General features: G+C 44.2%; 1 protein-coding gene across 1 annotated transcript in view; it reads left to right on the forward strand.

The window, feature by feature from the left end:
* LAMA1 (laminin subunit alpha 1) overlaps positions 1-19,114 on the forward strand; it is a 197,171-nt gene that overhangs the window by 51,552 nt on the left and 126,505 nt on the right. Inside the window, exon 4 of the mRNA XM_056521606.1 lies at positions 18,835-19,077. Coding sequence (XP_056377581.1) covers positions 18,835-19,077 — 243 coding nt within the window. The remainder of the gene's footprint in view (positions 1-18,834; positions 19,078-19,114) is intronic.

A 19,114-nucleotide genomic window follows, 5' to 3' on the forward strand; every position in this document is an offset into this window, starting at 1 on the left:
GGTTGTAGTTCCCCCACATTAGGTTGTAGTTCCCCCACACTAGGTAGACAGCATAGTTCCCCCACATTAGGTTGTAGTCCCCCCCCCCCCCCCATTAGGTTGGCAGTATAGTTCCACCACATTAGGTTGTAGTTCTCCCACATTAGGTTGTAGTTCCCCCACATTAGGTTGGCAGTATGTTCCCCCACATTAGGTTGTAGTCCCCCCCCCCCATTAGGTTGGCAGTATAGTTCCCGCACATTAGGTTGCAGTTTCCCCACATTAGGTTGGCAGTATAGTTCCCCCACATTAGGTTCTAGTTCCCCCACATTAGGTTGGCAGTATAGTTCCCCGACATTAAGTTGTAGTTCCCCCACATTAGGTTGGCAGTATGTTCCCCCACATTAGGTTGTAGTTCCCCCCCCCCATTAGGTTGGCAGTATAGTCCTCCTACATTAGGTAGGAAGTATAGTTCCCCCATATTAGGTTGTCTGTATAGTCCCCCTCATTAGGTTGACAGTATAGTTCCCCCACATTTAGTTTGCAGTATAGTTCCCCCACATTAGGTTGTAGTTCCCCCACATTAGGTTGGAAGTATGTTCCCCCACGTTAGGTTCTAGTCCCCCCCCCCCATTAGGTTGGCAGTATAGTCCTCCTACATTAGATTGGCAGTATAGTTCCCCCACATTTAGTTTGCAGTATAGTTCCCCCACATTAGGTTGTAGTTCCCCCACATTAGGTTGGCAGTATAGTTGTGAGTATAGTTGTGATGCCTGCAGTGTAGCAGGTTGCAGAAAATAATTTCCAGTATAATAATCAAATATACCAATTGTCACATAATGGGAAAGTGCTAAATAAGTTTTTACCATTTAAAACTACAGCTCCCAGTATGACCTAAGTAGTGGTGAGGAGATGCTGGGAGTTGTTGTTTCACCCATGAAAATTGCAAAACTTACAAGTGACTACAGCTCTGAAGGGACATAGTGAGGAGAATACACAATGATATCAGTGACTACAGGTGACAGCTTTGATGGAAAATGACTCCCAGATGGCTCCGTAATTTGTCAGCGGATTCTGTTCCTCTATATGAAAACAATAATTATTATAATACTGCTAAACACTGTATCCTCTGAATACCCCACACTGTAGCCTCTGAATATAATACTACCACACACTCTATCCTCTGAATATAATACTACCACACACTGTGTTCTCTGAATATAATACTACCACACACTCTACCCTCTGAATATAATACTACCACACACTGCGTTCTCTGAATATAATACTACCACACACTGTACCCTCTGAATATAATACTACCACACACTGTACCCTCTGAATATAATACTACCACACACTGCACTCTCTGAATATAATACTACCACTCACTGCGCTCTCTGAATATAAAACTACCACACACTGTATCCTCTGAATATAATACTACCACACACTGTGCTCTCTGAATATAAAACCACCACACACTGCACTCTCTGAATATAAAACTACCACACACTGCGCTCTCTGAATATAAAACTACCACACACTGCGCTCTCTGAATATAAAACTACCACACACTGTGCTCTCTGAATATAAAACTACCACACACTGCGCTCTCTGAATATAAAACTACCACACTGCGCTCTCTGAATATAATACTACCACACTGCACTCTCTGAATATAATACTGCCACATACTGCGCTCTCTGAATATAATACTGCCACATACTGCGTTCTCTGAATATAATACTACCACACACCTCGTTCTCTGAATATAATACTACCACACACTGTACCCTCTGAATATAACCTTGCCGTGCAATGCACCCTCTGAATACAATACTGTAATGTATTGTGGCCCATAAAAATCGTACCAACCCTGAAATTCCTTTATAATATACACCATGGGGGAGATTTATCAAAACCTGTCCAGAAGAAAAGTTGCTCAGTTGCCCATAGCAACCAATCATCTCACTGCGTTCATTTTTAACAAGGCCTCTGCAAAATGAAAGAAGCGATCTGATTGGTTGCTATGGGCAACTGGGTAACTTTTCCTTTCACAGGTTTTGATAAATCTCCCCCTATACCTCTAAAATGCAGAACACTCTGTGCCTTCACATATAGTAATAATGCCCCATCCTGTGCCCCCACATATAATAGTTATGGCCCCTCCTGCGCCCCCCACATATTAATAATGTCCGTCCTGTTCCCCCCACATAATAAAAATGCCCTCTGCCCTGTGCCCCTCACATATAATGCCTCCTGTCTTGTGCCCCTTACATATAATGCCCCCTGTGCTGTGTCCCTTACATATAATGCCCCCTGTGCTGTGTCCCTTACATATAATGCCTCCATCATGCTCCCCTAACATTTAATGCCCCCTGTGCTGTGTCCCTCATATAATGCTCTCATCATGTGCCCCTCACATATACTGCCCCCTGTCCGGTGCCCCTAACATATGATGCCCCCAGTGACGTGCCCCTCACATATAATGCCCCCTGTCCTGCCCCACAGGGGGCATCATATGTGAGGGGCACATGACAGGAGCATTATATCTGAATGGCACATGATGATGATGGGGGCATTATATGTAAGTGGCACAACACAGGGGGCATTATATGTGAAGAGCACATGACAGGGGACCCCCTGTCATGTGCTCTTCACATATAATGCCCCCCTGTCATGGGCACCTCACATCAAATGTATCCTTTTTTGTGCCCCCTACGTTTTTTAATTGCCCCCTGAGCCCACCCAGTGCCATATAGATGTGCCAAACAATAAAAAAAAAAAATACATACACTTATATTACGTTCCCGCACTGAGAAGCTCTCTTCTTCTTACTTGCACAGACTGTGCAGACTGGTGAGCGGCGAGCTGCGGTGACGGGATCTTCAGGCGCCGGCGCGATAATGTGACATCATCGCGCCGGCCTGTCGTTGATCGCTGATCACATTCCAGCGGCGAGAAAGGTAAATTAATAAGTGAATGGTGGAGCGGAAGCTGACAGCTCCCGCTCCACCATGTTAGAAATCGGGGGGCAGAAATCTCGGGGGAGGCAATTGCCCCGTTGCCCCCCCCCCCTGGATCCGCCACTGCTTGTGGTGCAAACATTGATAAATTTCCCCCTGATAGTAATAGATCTTTGTGTGTTGGTATTCCCATCATTGAGGACATGTGCAATATGATTTCTTAAAACAAATGTGCATCATTTTAAAATATATATACACAGTCATGGCTGTAAATGTTGACACCCCTGAGATGTTTCTAGAAAATGAAGTATTTCTCACAGACAAGGATAGCAGTAACACGTGTTTTGCTATACACAAGTTTATTCCCTTTGTGTGTATTGGTACTAATCCAAAAAAAGGGAGAGAAAAAAAAGCAAATTGGACATAATGTCACACCAAACTCACCAAACACAAAAAAATGGGCTGAGCAAAATTATTGGCACCCTTTACTTAATATTTGGTTGCACACCCTTTGGAAAAAATAACTGAGATCAGTCGCTTCATATAACCATCAATAAGCTTCTTACACCTCTCAGCTGGAATGTTGGATCATTCTTCCTTTGCAAACTGCTTCAGGTCTCTCGTATTGGAAGGGTGCCTTTTCCCAATAGCAATTTTAAGATCTCTCCATAAGTGTTCAATGGGATTTAGATCTGGACTCATTGCTGGCTACTTCAAAACTCTTCAGTGCTTTGTTGCCATCCATTTCTGGGTGCTTTTTGACGTATGTTTGGGGTCATTGTCCTGCTGAAAGATCCAAGGTCTCGGATGCAAACCCAGCTTTCTGACACTGGGCTGTACAGTGTGACCCAAAATCCGTTGATAATCCTCAGATTTCATGATGCCTTGCACACATTCAAGGTGCCAGAGGCAGCAAAACAACCCTAAAATATCATTGAACCTCCACCATATTTCACTGTAGGTACTGTTTTCTTTTCTTTGTTGGTTTCATCTGTCCAGAAGAGGTTTTCCCAGAAGGATTTTGGCTTACTCAAATTTTGGCAAAATGTAGTCTTGCTTTTTTATGTCTCTGTGTCAGTAGTGGGGTCCTCCTGGGTCTCCTGCCGTAGGATTACATTTCATTTAAATGTCGACGGATAGTTTGCGCTGACACTGATGCTCCCTGGGCCTGCAGGACAGCTTGAATATCTTTGGAACTTGTTTGAGGCTGCTTATCCACCATCTGGAATATCCTGTGTTGATACTTTCATAAATTTTTCTCTTCCATCCATACCCAGGGAGGTTAGCTACAGTACCATGGGTTGCAAACTTCTTGATACTGTTGTGCACTGTGGACAAAGGCAAATCTAGATCTCTGGAGATGGACTTGTAACCTTGAGATCATTGATATTTTTCCACATTTTTCGTTCTCAAGTCCTCAGACAGTTCTCTTCTCCTCTTTTTGTTGTCCATGCTTAGTGTGGCGCACACAGACACATAATGCAAAGACTAAGTGAACTTCTCCCCTTTTATCTGCTTTCAGGTGTAATTTTTATATTGCCAACACCTGTTACTTGCCCCAGGTAAGTTTAAAAGAGCATCACATGCTTGAAACAATCTTATTTTTCCACAATTTTGAAAGGGTGCTAATAATTTTGTCCAGCCCATTTTTGAAGTTTGGTGTGACATTATGGCCCTCATATACTTAGAAAATCGGGTTGTAAGTCTATCTTGCTTTCTTACCCGACTGCTTTTTTCCCCTGGTATTTATTATTATGTTGCATCCTGTTTGTCGCACGTGGGTTTTGTTGGTTTTGGTTTCCAGGGATGGTATGGATTTGAAGTTAGAATGTCTCCCCCGCCAGCTCCATAGGTAGTCCCCCAGGGCGGGGAGCTATACTTACCTAGTCCTGTCTGCTCTGGCTGTAATCACACCTGATGCGGACCTTGCCCGGGCTGTCAATCACATTGATGAGGAGTAATTACAGCCAGAGAAGCCAGGACTAGATAAGTATAGCTCCCCGTACAGGGAACTTCTTAGGGGGCTGGCAGGGGAGACTTACTAACTTCATATCCTCACCATTTCTTTGAGCAGGAACATCCCCCTGAGATGGTGAGGAAGAAGTTTTTACCATATATAAGGCATTGCCACCCGTTATATATAGTAAAATCTCATGATTGGTTCCCTTTAACCATTAGGTATGAGTCTGAGGACAAGCTTGCTGACAGTCTTCATTACAATAGTTAGTTTCAGTTACAATGTATTTATAAAATAACTTTTTATTTAGATTAATATCTAATGATGTTTGAAATTAAACATACACTTTGTGCTTTGTGTGCAATATCTAGGTTAACCCTCTTATGGATACTGTAATATATGTTAAACACAATTGTCTCAGGACAAATCATATACAAAATCCAATGCACTGTTTCCTATAAATAATTTATGGCACAGTTACATACTATCGTTTTTTTTTTTTTAAATGTTAACCATGTTTTTCATTATTTATCGAGTGCAGTAATAGTGTAGTGAATTATTCATCCACGCATGCATCAATTACTGCTGCTAATTTAAAGTTAGTTAATATTTGACTGACCTCTACAAATTTACATTTTAATCCCAAAGGGACTATTTTACTAACACAAATATTGTCTTTGACCTGCAGTAAAGAAGTTTAACCTTGAAAAGTGGCCTCCTACACTTGGTAACTACTGTTTGCACCATTTGTAGAGGGAGAAATCCATATGCTTTTAAAATTAATGATACACAGGTTTTGTACACTGATCAACCATAATACTGTAGCCACCTGCCTAATATTGTGTAGGACCCCCACATGCCACCTTATCTAATGCATCTCTAAACAAGACCCCTCAATTTGTCCTGTGGTAGAGCCCTTACCTTGGGGGAAAAATGCTCAATCTCTCATGGTGTAGTAAAAATAATAAGCAAGCTATACTTACTGTACCGCTCCTCTTCCTTGGTTCTTGGTGCCCATCAATCAGCCTTGAGTGCCCATGACTCTGTAGCCAGTTCACCTACTAGTTGCCCTTCCTTGGTCCACTTTTGGTAGGTTCTAATATTTATAGTGGGAACACGCCACAAGACTTTCATTGATGCTCTTACCGTGTTGCCTAGCTGTGACAAGTTGGGCTCTGCCAAAGATGTGTATATTCTTAAAGGGGTACTCCGCTGCTCAGCATTTGGAGTAAACTGTTCCAAATGCTGGAGTCGGCACCGGGAGGCTCGTGAAATCATAGCCCCGCCCATCATGATGTCACACGCCACCCCCTCAATGCAAGTCTATAGGCTGTCACGCCCCCTCCTATAGACTTGCATTGAGTGGGCGGGGAGTGACATCATGAGGGGGCGGAGCTTTTATGTCACGAGCTGCCGACTCCAGCATTCGGAACAGTTTGAGCAGCAGAGTACCCCTTGTCCATTATACTGCTTCCCACGTATCAGTTTCAAGAACTGACTTGTTACCTAATAGACCCCACCCCCTAATAGGGTCAATTGTCAGAGGATACTCAATGTTATTCACTTCACCTTTCAGTTTTTTTCATGTTATGGCTCATGTCTTCGGATAAATGAGGTTCTGAAATTATATACTGGATAAAAGCTTCTGTACTTGTTTCTCTATATAGTAATACTATTATAATTTGCAGATGATTTTTAAGTAACCTCCTGTATATGCAGAAACATACTGTACATCCAGTACATTTTGCTGGACATAGGGGGAATTCACCAAGAGTGGTGCACTTCTTTTACCCCATTAATTTGTGTGGTGGAAACTGTGTACCTGCACCAAATTTATGACATGGTGCAGGGTCTGTGATAAATATGGCGCTGATCACAATTCTTTCTTTAGTACTCCACTTTGTATGGTGCTTCCTTTTGACTTTTTGATAATGCTGTCCCTTTCCAGTTTTGAAAGCCAAATCAGGGCTGGTGTAGATTTGCACCTCAGTTAGATCATTTGCACCAAAAAGATGTGGCAAACTAAAAAGTTTCACATCATAAACTCTTGACTGCTGCATGATATCAACTGAAATCACAACTTGTTATGGTTTTCTTTGTAAAAACCTTTTAAAAGAAAAGTGGCAAAACTGTGAAACAAAAATCACTGCATCCAAGAAAAGTGGTAAAAAAAATTGCCAAAAAAAACTGGGGTAAAATGATTCATAAATTCCCCCCATGGTGTATTGTTCCCCCCATTGTTCAGTAGTTTTAACTGAATCTACAGTGGAGGATCCCAATGGAACATGAGTTACCTTCCTTTTTAACATAGCTATAGCTTAGTTCCCATGTTTTGAGAGAACCTGACATCCAGACATTAAAATTGCTGGGAGTCTTCATAAGAATCAGTATGAGACAGTAACTACCACAACATGGAGACACTGAGAATGCATTGACTAACATTGGTTCCAATGAACTAGTGTGTTTAGCCATCAGAAGAAATAGTGAGGTGCCCCCAAGTAAAGGCCCGAACTGCCCACAGGATGGATGGGTGGAAAAGGAGTCCAATGGGAACCTGTGAAGCTCTGGTGAACTCCATGCCCAAGAGGCTGATGGCAGTGCTGGAAAGTAATGGGGTCACACCACATATTTACACTTTGGGCCCAATTTGAACATTTCCACTAAGTGGTGTACTCACTTTTGTTGTCAAGGTACATTAATGTCTGTGTGTTGAGTTATTTTGAGAGGACACAACATTAAACACTGTTATACAGGCTGCGCACTCACTACTTTACATTGTAGCAGAGTGTCATATCTTCAGTGTTGTCACATGGAAAAAAAAACATTGACAAAAATGTGAGCGGTGTACTCACTTATGTGATATACTGTAGCACAATCTTGCAATATGCAAATTAGCTCTTAACTGCACTGGAAGTGGGTTTGAAGACTATCTGCATTTCAGAGGCCGTCCTTTGGGTCCCATTTGGGTCCTCTCACTCATCGTTATTTCTCTCCTGGTGAGATGATGAGTGGTGCCGAATGAACGGGACCCAAAAGATGGCGTCAGAGGTGCAAATAGTCTCCAAATCTGCCTCCAGTGCAGTTAAGAGTTAATTTTTAAATTGCAAGATTGCGTTGTATCTCGGGAATGTCTGAACATATTGGGGTAAGGAATACAATTATTTTACTCAGAATCACTCACTCTAACCACCTGTGTATCCATTCAGGTTAGTTGGGTTAATTCGTCTGTCAGTTTCCCTTTCAAAGGAGTATTCCAGACAAACACTTATGGTTTGTTCACACGTTGATAACTCACAGTGGGTTTTCCGCTGCCTGAGATCCGCTGCAAATGTTAAAACCATTTATTTCAATGGGTCCGCCGGCAATCTGCAAATTGGCTACTATTACAGATTTTCCACCGACCCATTGAAGTGAATGGTAAAAAAACTTGCAGAGGATTTTCTGTAGGGGGAACCCCACTGTGAGTTTATTAACATGTGTATTACCCAAAGGGTAGAAGTCATGCATCATCCATTCAGGCCTTCAAGAGTTTAAGAAAATGTGAATGTTTTTTGAGGCATGGAATACTGTGGTTGTACATGCTTTAAAAGGGTACTCCAGTGGAAATATTTTTTTTAAATCAACTGGTGCCAGAAAGTTAAACAGATTTGTAAATTATTTCAATTTAAAAATCTTTATCCTTCCAGTAATTGTCAGCTGGAGGAAGTTGTGTAGTTATTTCCAGTCTGACCACAGTGCTCTCTATTGTCACCTCTGTCCGTATCAGGAACTGTCCAGAGTACAAGCAAATCTACATAGCAAACCTCTCCTGCTCTGGACAATTCCTAACATGGATGGAGGTGTCAGCAGAGAGCACTGTGGTCAATCTGAAAAGAACTATACAACTTCCTCTGTAGTATACAGCAGCTGATAAGTACTGGAAGGATTAAGATTTTTTTAAATAGAAGTAACTTTCTGGCACCAGTTGATTGGGCAAAACATTTTTTCAATCAGAGTACCCCTTTAAAGTGGTTTACTCTTAGCAGAATTACTTTGTATTCTTTAGGTACAGTACATCTAGTGCAGGGAACCCTGAACTTCCATGTGGCATCCAACATAGATAGTTACATAGTTCATAAGGCTGATAAAAGGCAAGAATTAATCCGATTTAACCTATATCCCTACTGTGTTGATCCAGAGAAATACAAAAAACTCTTATGAGGCTGATGCCAATTGCCCCATACCAGCAGGAAAAAATACTTCCCAACTTCAAATATGGCATCGGAATAAAACCCTGTATCAAAGTTCTGTCCCTATAAATTTACTATCCATAACCTGTAATATTGTAATATTATTACTTTTCAGAAAAGCATCCAGACCCCTTACATATCACACAGCTAACATACTTTTTCTAAATAATTGCTAAATATAGGTTCCAAGGTCTTTTATCATCCTTTTTTGTTAATTTTATTATATTTTTTTTTATCACTTGTCTTCTGTCCATTATTTATTCTTCTTCTACAGATTTATCAGAAAATGTAAAAAGTGAATATTTGTTTGCATCCTATAGCAGCCTATACATAGTATTCTATATGGGAAATGAAATTTGCCTTGTAGACTTCTTAGCGGTTCCTTACACTTTCACCGTAGGATATAGGACAATTCAGCATTTTCTTGTACAAACACATTTCACAGGATTTGGTTTACTGCGGACATAAGCAACTTAAGTGTTTTATGTTTTCGGTATAAAGAATGCCTATACTTCTCAGCTCAAGCATGACTCATTTCGAAATGCTTATGACATTAGACTAAGAGGTTGAAACGCGGAGGATTTCAATGCTTTGTTCTGAGAAAATTAGCAAGTACATGGCTCATCCATTACATTGAAATGAGACATTTTTACTACAGGCAGCCCAGTCTCCCATTATGTGCTTTCACAAACATTCCTTCAGACTCTCATCTCCTCGGTCACATGACTGTTTGTGCCGTGTCCACGGTTACTTTCTGGGCTTTTATTCTCTTTGCTCTGTATTCTCAATTGAGATCTGCAAGTCCTGGACAGTCAGGATGAATACACATTATTACTGAGCGGCAGAACACATTGCATTAGGCAGAGGGCATCACTACTGCCTTAAAGGTACACTCATGCAAGAAATAGCTCCTTTTCTTTACTTTCACTAATATACCACTGTCCAAGACGTTATCACAACTACATAAATATTCTATAAGAAGTACCGTAATCTTAAAGGGAATGTCCGTCCTGTTCGTTCTCTGCTCCTATCTGTGGTGAGAACTACTAAGACTAATTTATTAGAGGACTTACAGTTCCCTACATAAATATTAACAGACTTCATGTAAACAGAGGCGGCTCTACCATTAGGCGAGTTATGCAGCTGCCTAAGGCCTTGCATTAGCAGAGGCCTCACGGCCGCCTAAGTCACCCCCCTAAGAAAGTAAAATGAGAGTTAATGCTCCGCATTTCTTACCATGCAGGCCGATCGTGATGATGTCATCACATCAAGCATGGCCTGAACTAGAAGTTCTGCGTCAGAGCAGACTCAGGCCCGGAAAGAGACTGAGCACTGCTGAACCAGAGAGCATGGACAGCAGGTGACAGGCCAATCACAGCAGGAAAACAGAAATAAGGGAAAATAGGACATAGGATAGGACTATTAAAGAGAGCAGGGCCACTACTAAGGGGGAAAGTAGAAGTCTGTAAGGGTGGGCAGGATGTGTTTATAAAAGGGTAGAGGAGGACAAGAATTTTAGGGGGGCAAGATGAGAAGATTGTTCTATATAGAGAGTTACAGGAGGACAGGAAGAGGGCTTTATATAAGGGGGGACAGGAGGTGAGGAAGAGAGCTGTATATAAATGGGTACAAGAGGAGAGGAAAAAGGACTCTATCTAAGGGGGTACAGAAGGAGATGAAAAGGGCTGTATATTGTTACGCCTAGCGCTCCGGGTCCCCGCTCCTCCCCGGAGCGCTCACGGCGTCTTTCTCCCTGCAGCGCCCCGGTCAGTCCCGCTGACCGGGAGCGCTGCACTGTCTTGGCCGTTGGGGATGCGATTCGCACAGCGGGACGCGCCCGCTCGCGAATCGCATCCCAGGTCACTTACCCGTCCCGGTCCCCTGCTGTCATGTGCTGGCGCGCGCGGCTCCGCTCTCTAGGGCGCGCGCGCGCCAGCTCTCTGAGACTTAAAGGGCCAGTGCACCAATGATTGGTGCCTGGCCCAATTAGCTTAATTGGTTCCCACCTGTTCCCTGGCTATATCTAGTCTCCTCCCTTGCACTCCCTTGCCGGATCTTGTTGCCTTGTGCCAGTGAAAGCGTTTAGTGTTGTCCAAAGCCTGTGTACCTGAACTTCTGCTACCCTTCCTGACTACGAACCTTGCCGCCTGCCCCCGACCTTCTGCTACGTCTGACCTTGCCTCTGCCTAGTCCTTCTGTCCCACGCCTTCTCAGCAGTCAGCGAGGTAGAGCCGTTGCTAGTGGATACGACCTGGTTGCTACTGCCGCAGCAAGACCATCCCGCTTTGCGGCGGGCTCTGGTGAAAACCAGTAGCCTCTTAGAACCGGTCCACTAGCACGGTCCACGCCAATCCCTCGCTGACACAGAGGATCCACTACCTGGAAGCCGAATCGTGACAGTAGATCCGGCCATGGATCCCGCTGAGGTGCCGCTGCCAAGTCTCGCTGACCTTACCACGGTGGTCGCTCAGCAATCGCAGCAGATTGCCCAACAAGGACAGCAGCTGTCGCAGTTGACCGCCACGTTACAGCAACTTCTGCCTCTGCTACAGCAGCAACCATCTCCTCCGCCAGCTCCTGCACCTCCTCCGCAGCGAGTGGCCGCTCCTAGCCTCCGCTTGTCCCTGCCAGACAAATTTGATGGGGACTCCAGACTCTGCCGTGGATTTTTGTCTCAGTGTTCCCTGCATATGGAGATGATGTCGGACTTGTTTCCTTCAGAACGGTCTAAGGTGGCGTTCGTAGTAAGCCTCCTCTCAGGAAAGGCCTTGTCTTGGGCCACACCGCTCTGGGACCGCAATGATCCTGCCACAGCCACAGTCCAGGCCTTCTTCACTGAACTCCGGAGTGTCTTCGAGGAGCCAGCCCGAGCTTCTTCTGCCGAGACTGCCCTGTTGAACCTGGTCCAGGGTAATTCTTCCGTTGGCGAGTATGCCGTACAATTCCGTACTCTTGCTTCAGAATTATCCTGGAATAACGAGGCTCTCTGCGCGACCTTTAAAAAAGGCCTATCCAGTCGCATCAAGGATGTGCTGGCCGCACGAGAGATTCCTGCCAATCTGCAAGAACTCATCCATCTAGCTACCCGCATTGACATGCGTTTTTCTGAGCGACACCAAGAGCTCCGCCAGGAAAAAGACTTAGATTTCTGGGCACCTCTCCCACAGTATCCGTTGCAATCTACGCCTGGGCCTCCCGCCGAGGAGGCCATGCAAGTGGATAAGTCTCGCCTGACCCAGGAAGAGAGGAATCGCCGTAGGGAAGAAAATCTCTGTCTTTACTGTGCCAGTACCGAGCATTTCTTGGTGGATTGCCCTATCCGTCCTCCACGCCTGGGAAACGCACGCACGCACCCAGCTCACGTGGGTGTGGCGTCTCTTGGTTCCAAGTCTGCTCATCCACGTCTCACGGTACCCGTGCGGATTTCTTCTTCAGCCAACTCCTCCCTCTCAGCCGTGGCCTGCTTGGACTCCGGTGCCTCTGGAAATTTTATTTTGGAGTCGTTTGTTAATAAATTCAGCATCCCGGTGACCCGTCTCGTCAAGCCGCTCTACATTTCCGCGGTCAACGGAGCCAGATTGGACTGCACCGTGCGTTACCGCACAGAGCCCCTCCTCATGTCTATTGGACCCCACCTTGAGAGGATTGAGTTCTTCATTCTCCCCAACTGTACCTCTGAGGTCCTCCTCGGTCTGCCTTGGCTCCGGCTTCATTCCCCCACCATTGATTGGACCACCGGGGAGATCAGGAATTGGGACTCTGCCTGCCACAGGAAGTGCCTCTCCCCCCCTCCCAGTCCCGTCAGGCAAGCCTCTGTGCCTCCCCATGGTCCCCGTCCTGGTGTCACACTGCTCCGTGCCAGGCCTCGCCCTCTGCCCTCCCTCCCCATTCCCACTCCTGCTGTACTGCCTGCCGTTGAGGAAACCCTCCATTCTTTCCAGGTGTCCTCATCCCAGGGGAGGCAGTTACCGGACAAAGAGAAGGGGAGACCTAAGGGGGGGGGTACTGTTACGCCTAGCGCTCCGGGTCCCCGCTCCTCCCCGGAGCACTCACGGCGTCTTTCTCCCTGCAGCGCCCCGGTCAGTCCCGCTGACCGGGAGCGCTGCACTGTCTTGGCCGTTGGGGATGCGATTCGCACAGCGGGACGCGCCCGCTCGCGAATCGCATCCCAGGTCACTTACCCGTCCCGGTCCCCTGCTGTCATGTGCTGGCGCGCGCGGCTCCGCTCTCTAGGGCGCGCGCGCGCCAGCTCTCTGAGACTTAAAGGGCCAGTGCACCAATGATTGGTGCCTGGCCCAATTAGCTTAATTGGTTCCCACCTGTTCCCTGGCTATATCTAGTCTCCTCCCTTGCACTCCCTTGCCGGATCTTGTTGCCTTGTGCCAGTGAAAGCGTTTAGTGTTGTCCAAAGCCTGTGTACCTGAACTTCTGCTACCCTTCCTGACTACGAACCTTGCCGCCTGCCCCCGACCTTCTGCTACGTCTGACCTTGCCTCTGCCTAGTCCTTCTGTCCCACGCCTTCTCAGCAGTCAGCGAGGTAGAGCCGTTGCTAGTGGATACGACCTGGTTGCTACTGCCGCAGCAAGACCATCCCGCTTTGCGGCGGGCTCTGGTGAAAACCAGTAGCCTCTTAGAACCGGTCCACTAGCACGGTCCACGCCAATCCCTCGCTGACACAGAGGATCCACTACCTGGAAGCCGAATCGTGACATATATGAGGGGGTACGGGAAGAAAAGAGGGATTAAGAAAGAGGGTATAGGAAGAGAAGAGGGCTCTATATAAGAGGGTAAAGGAGAAGAATAATACTCTATATAAGGGGGTCCAGGAGAAGAATAGGGCTCTACATAAGGAGGTACAGGAGGAGAGGAAGAGGACTCCATATAAGTGGGTACAGAAGAAGAGGAGGGGTATTTAGACCGGGACAGGAGAAGATTGGTCTTTAAGGGGGAGCAGGAGGTGTGGAGGGGTCTATGGGGGACAGAAAAGGAGGAGAGAAGGAAAGCATTTATATTGGAGGACTGAAGAGTCTATATGTGGATGCAGGAATGGCACCTATTAAAGGAGGATGAGGAGGAGGGGTCCATACAGAGGTGGTAATGGGTAATCTCTGGGAAGTGGATGACTGGATATTTATAGGGCTTGCAGATGAAGAGTGGCAGGAGAGGGGAAGGTTCTTCAGGGAACTGTCAGAGAGGAAAAGACATACAGGGCAGCAGAGCATTAAGGAGCGCCCCTGTCTGTCACTATGAGGTCCCTTTAGGTCCTGTTTCTGCTGCTTCCATTCTGCACCCCACATCACCCTGCAGGCTGAACACACAGTGGTGAGTACTCCTGTTACACTTCCTGGCACCAGGCTGACATCTCAGTCGTCTGTGATTAGTATAGGAGGTATATTTAGATTTTATAGATTCTGAGATTTTCCCCTATTTTTTTATTTTTTTTGCTGAAGGTGCAAAAGTCCACTAGAGAGCTTTTTTTACTGAGTGCAAAAAGGGTTTCACAACAATGCAAAACCATAAGTCTGAGCCGCTGTAGTGACCCGCTCTGTGACTTGGCACCAGTGATACCTGCCCAGTGATAGCTGCCCAGTATTTTGCACAATACTGTCCCTTGGCCCTGGTGATGCCAACCCACACTACGTCGTAACATCTCGTCAGCGAGGGCCTAGTGTTCAAGTTTCAGCTAGGGCCTCACAAAGTCTAGAGCCGCCTCTGCACGTGAACATATAACTGATTCATACATTGTAGTAGAATAGGAATGCTATACCTGATCATTGGTACAGCTGGTATTAGTGGACTTCAAAATCCGTTCAAGTGCCTCATCATATCTACAGATGGGACTAATGAACATCAAAAGAGTGCAGCTGCTTTATCAGGGTACAGATGGTCCCAATAGACTTCAAAGACAGTACACCTCACAGATACAGGCTATTGGATACTTTTCTAATAATAAAGGGAATAACATGCTCAAACATCTGGACTAAGCCTATGAATTTCTGTTTTATGTAAACTTAAAAAGCCTATGCGTAATATATATATATTTAATGGTGGTGACCATAATGCTACCATCTGATCCAAGACACTTCTCTATTCGTCTCTATGTACTATCTATCTTACTAGTGCTACTGTAGTTTATCTTGCTGATCTATTTTTGAGTTACAATCAGTTTGCAGCCAGGACTCCATGTCCAATCATTGGATTGTTTGTGTGGTTGTTCACTTACGTCATTTGTAGTCACACATCCCCTATTTACACAGGAAGATGTGTGGGCGATCTCTCCTGCAGCACCCCTGTTATCTGGAGCACGGAGCGAACTTCGCTCCGTGCACCAGATGACAGGGGTGCTGCTGGAGAGATTGCTGGGGTTCCCAGCAGCGGGACCCCGCGATCAGACATCTTATCCCCTATCCTTTGGATAGGGAATAAGATGTCTAGGGGCGGAGTACCCCTTTAATAGGTTATCCTTATATTAAAAGTTATTCACAGGACAGGTGATAACCAGTTGATGAATGGGACCCTTCTGCTTGGACCACCACCAATTATGAGAACTGAGTTCAGTTGTACCCAATGTGAATGGATCAGTATCGTTCATGATGGCCTACGATCCGTTTAATCTCTGTGAGACAAACATTGATAAGTTCAGCCCTCCATTCACCCAGAGGACAGGGGACCTCTGTTCTTGTGATTAGTGCAGGGTCAGAGAGGTTGCACCTCCATTGATCAACTACTTGTCACCCAACCTGTGAATAGGTTTTCACTTTTAATCTTGAGATATACATTAATTTAAGGAGATAGCATGAAGGAGAGTGCTTTGTTAGCTAAAAGAGTGCAAAATATGAATATGTACTGTATGCAGAAATCATGCTCCATGTGTTACATTAGCCAGTATAATAGTATGCTATTTGTACCGCATTAAACCTCTTAGAGAGTGGATTTACAGTTAGCTGTATCAGCTTTAGCTTTGTCTACGCTAATAACTCTGCAGCCATTAAATAAAACCACGTAATGAAAACTGCTTTTTTGTTTAGCCAACCGGACAGAGATTGAGGTCAGCATCTGGATCTAGAAAATTAAGTATCAATGGGTTCTCAAAACAATTTGCTTAGTTTCCAAAGTACCCATACAACAATGTCACCTATGCACAGTTTATAGTTTTCTACTCCAAACTTAATGAACCTCAAAGAATTGCTGATCAAGTGTAAAATCTGTAACTGTGAATTAAAATAAATTCCAAGTGCCCCAATGTATAAACTACATGAGAACAGCTATAATAATATTATATATAGTACCTCAGGAGCTGTGGCTTGTGTCAGTTAGTCACGATAATTATCCAGCAGTCACCGAGATCTAGAAGCCATTAATTTATGACAGACCATATCAAATAGGCCAGTCAATTTGAAAAAATTTTTTTTTTCTTGAGCAGTCATGCACAAACATCATATATTTTACAATTGTTTTGGTGGACATGTTTATCAGACTGCCCATTCGTCAGGTTCTTTATTTGTTTCCAGTTGCAAGCCATGCCCGTTTCAGGTTCATTTTTTGGAATGCTAGTGCAAATAAAAGAAAACCAACATATCCTGCTGTAATCAACTTAACATTGGTGAATAATGTTGGTTATATTGGTTTATATTCGGATTTACTACATTGTTTTATACTTAAACGGGTACTCCGCTGCTCAGCATTTGGAACAAACTGTTCTGAATGCTGGAGCCGGGAGCTCATGACGTATTGCCCCGCCCCCTCATGGTGCAACGCCCTGCCCCCTCCATGCAAGTCTATGGGAGGGGCATGACATGTGTCACACCTCCCTACCATAGGCTTGCATTGAGGGGGGGGTGCGATGTCATGATGGGGCTATGACGTCACAAGCTCCCGGCACTGGCTACAGCATTCAGAACAGTTTGTTTCAAACGCTGAGCAGAGGAGTACCCCTTTAAAGCGTTACTGCCATTAATAACAACTATTGATATGTCAACTTAGACATGTCAAAAGTTGTTGATCGCAGTGGGTCTCACTCCTGAGACCTGCTGTGATTGTGGGTTATTAGCTAGGGAGGCAGGCAGGATTGTGCTTCAATTCTCGGCCAGCCGGGAGATCAGTCCATTTCTCTGCATAGACTTCTATGTATGAAAATGGATGGTCTCTCAGCCAGCCGGAAAACAGAGTGCAATGCTGCCCACTACCCTGACTAATACCAGGAGTGAGACCCAATGCGATCAACAACTTTTAACATGTCTAATTGACATATGATAAGTTGCTTTTAATGAGAATAATGCTTTAAGTAGCAGAGCACACTGCCACTTCTATTTCATCTCTCTCCCCCGTCAATATGAACTGTTGTCAACAATGACTACAGCAAAGCTGGCTTGGTTTTCTGCTTTTGAAGTGTATAAAATTGTTACAAGGACATCTGTCAAGAAGTGGGATATATAAAGAAGCAAGTGGACAGTCAGTTCTTGAAGCTGATGTTTTCGAACCATTTAAAATAAAGAAGTGTATGGATACGAGCTACTTTGACAAGGTGCATTGATACATTGGGGAAATGACAGCTAGTCTGTCTGATTGAATCACACAATATTGCTGTATATGAGGCTGGATAGCTGGGCAGAGGTTTCATGCTACCTCAACCATTGACACTAGAATTTAAAGGGGTACTCCGGTAAAAAACTTGTTTTTTTTTTTTAAATCAACTGGTGCCAGAAAGTTAAACAGATTTGTAAATTACGTCTATTTCAAATTCTGAATACTTCTAGTACTTATCAGCTGCTGTATACTACAGAGGATGTTGAGTTGTTCTTTTCTCTGACCACAGTGCTCTCTGCTGACACCTTTGTCTGTCTCAGGAACTGTGAAGAGAAGGATAGGTTTGCTATGGGGATTTGCTCCTACTCTTGATAGTTCCTGAGACAGACAGAGGTTTCAGCAGAGAGCATTGTGGTGAAAAGGAAAATAAATTTAAAAAGAAAAGAACTTCCTCTGTAGTATACAGCAGCTGATAAGTACTGGAAGGATTAAGATTTTCAAATAGAAGTAATTTACAAATCTGTTTCACTTTCTGGCACCCGATGATTTAAAAAAAAATGTTTTTCACTGGAGTACCCCTTTGACTTGGACAATGGAGCAACCGATGAAGGTCTGATCGGATGAATCATGTTTTCAGTTACATCATTTTGTAATTTACATCATCTTTAACACTCTCTTCTGCATGCATAGGAGACAGTATTGTTAGTATCCTTGATGTATAACTCTTAAGATATATATATATATATATATGCACAAATAGAAGAAAAAAAATTGCAGCACTAGTCTCAGATATACTACTAGTCAGATATGTAATTATGGTGCCAGCACCCCAAACCTGATCAGGGTCCATCCAGATAAAGAAATTCCAGTGGTGCAGCACTACCATTAACAAAAGTGCATTTATTCAATCATGACTCTACACAGCAACGTTTCTGCTCCTATGGAGCCATTTTCAAGCTAAATTTATGAAAATAAATAAATAATAACAAAATAATAAGACAGCATGTATATTTTTTGCAGAAATGTTTTATCAAATACTTATTATATTATACATTTTGTACACAAAATAAGTTATTGTAACATTATGTCAAAATGTTTAATGACATATAGTATGACAACTGGTTTTATTGTCTGGTGTGTATTTATTTATTAAAGTAAATGTATCTTCTTCAGGTCTTTCAAGTTGCATATATAATCATCAAAGCTGCAAATTCTCCAAGGCCTGGGAACTGGATCTTAGAGCGTTCCTTAGATGGAGTTGAGTTTATGCCATGGCAATATTATGCAACAAGTGATACAGAGTGTCTGACTCGCTACAATGTGACTCCAAGACTTGGGCCACCAACTTACAAGAGAGATGATGAAGTGATCTGCACGTCATATTATTCAAAGCTTGTGCCACTGGAGCATGGAGAGGTAGCTTTAAATATCTTTGTCATGTTATTGTTAATAG

This window comes from Hyla sarda, chromosome 5 (assembly GCF_029499605.1).
Source record: "Hyla sarda isolate aHylSar1 chromosome 5, aHylSar1.hap1, whole genome shotgun sequence".
Taxonomy (NCBI): Eukaryota; Metazoa; Chordata; class Amphibia; order Anura; family Hylidae; genus Hyla; species Hyla sarda.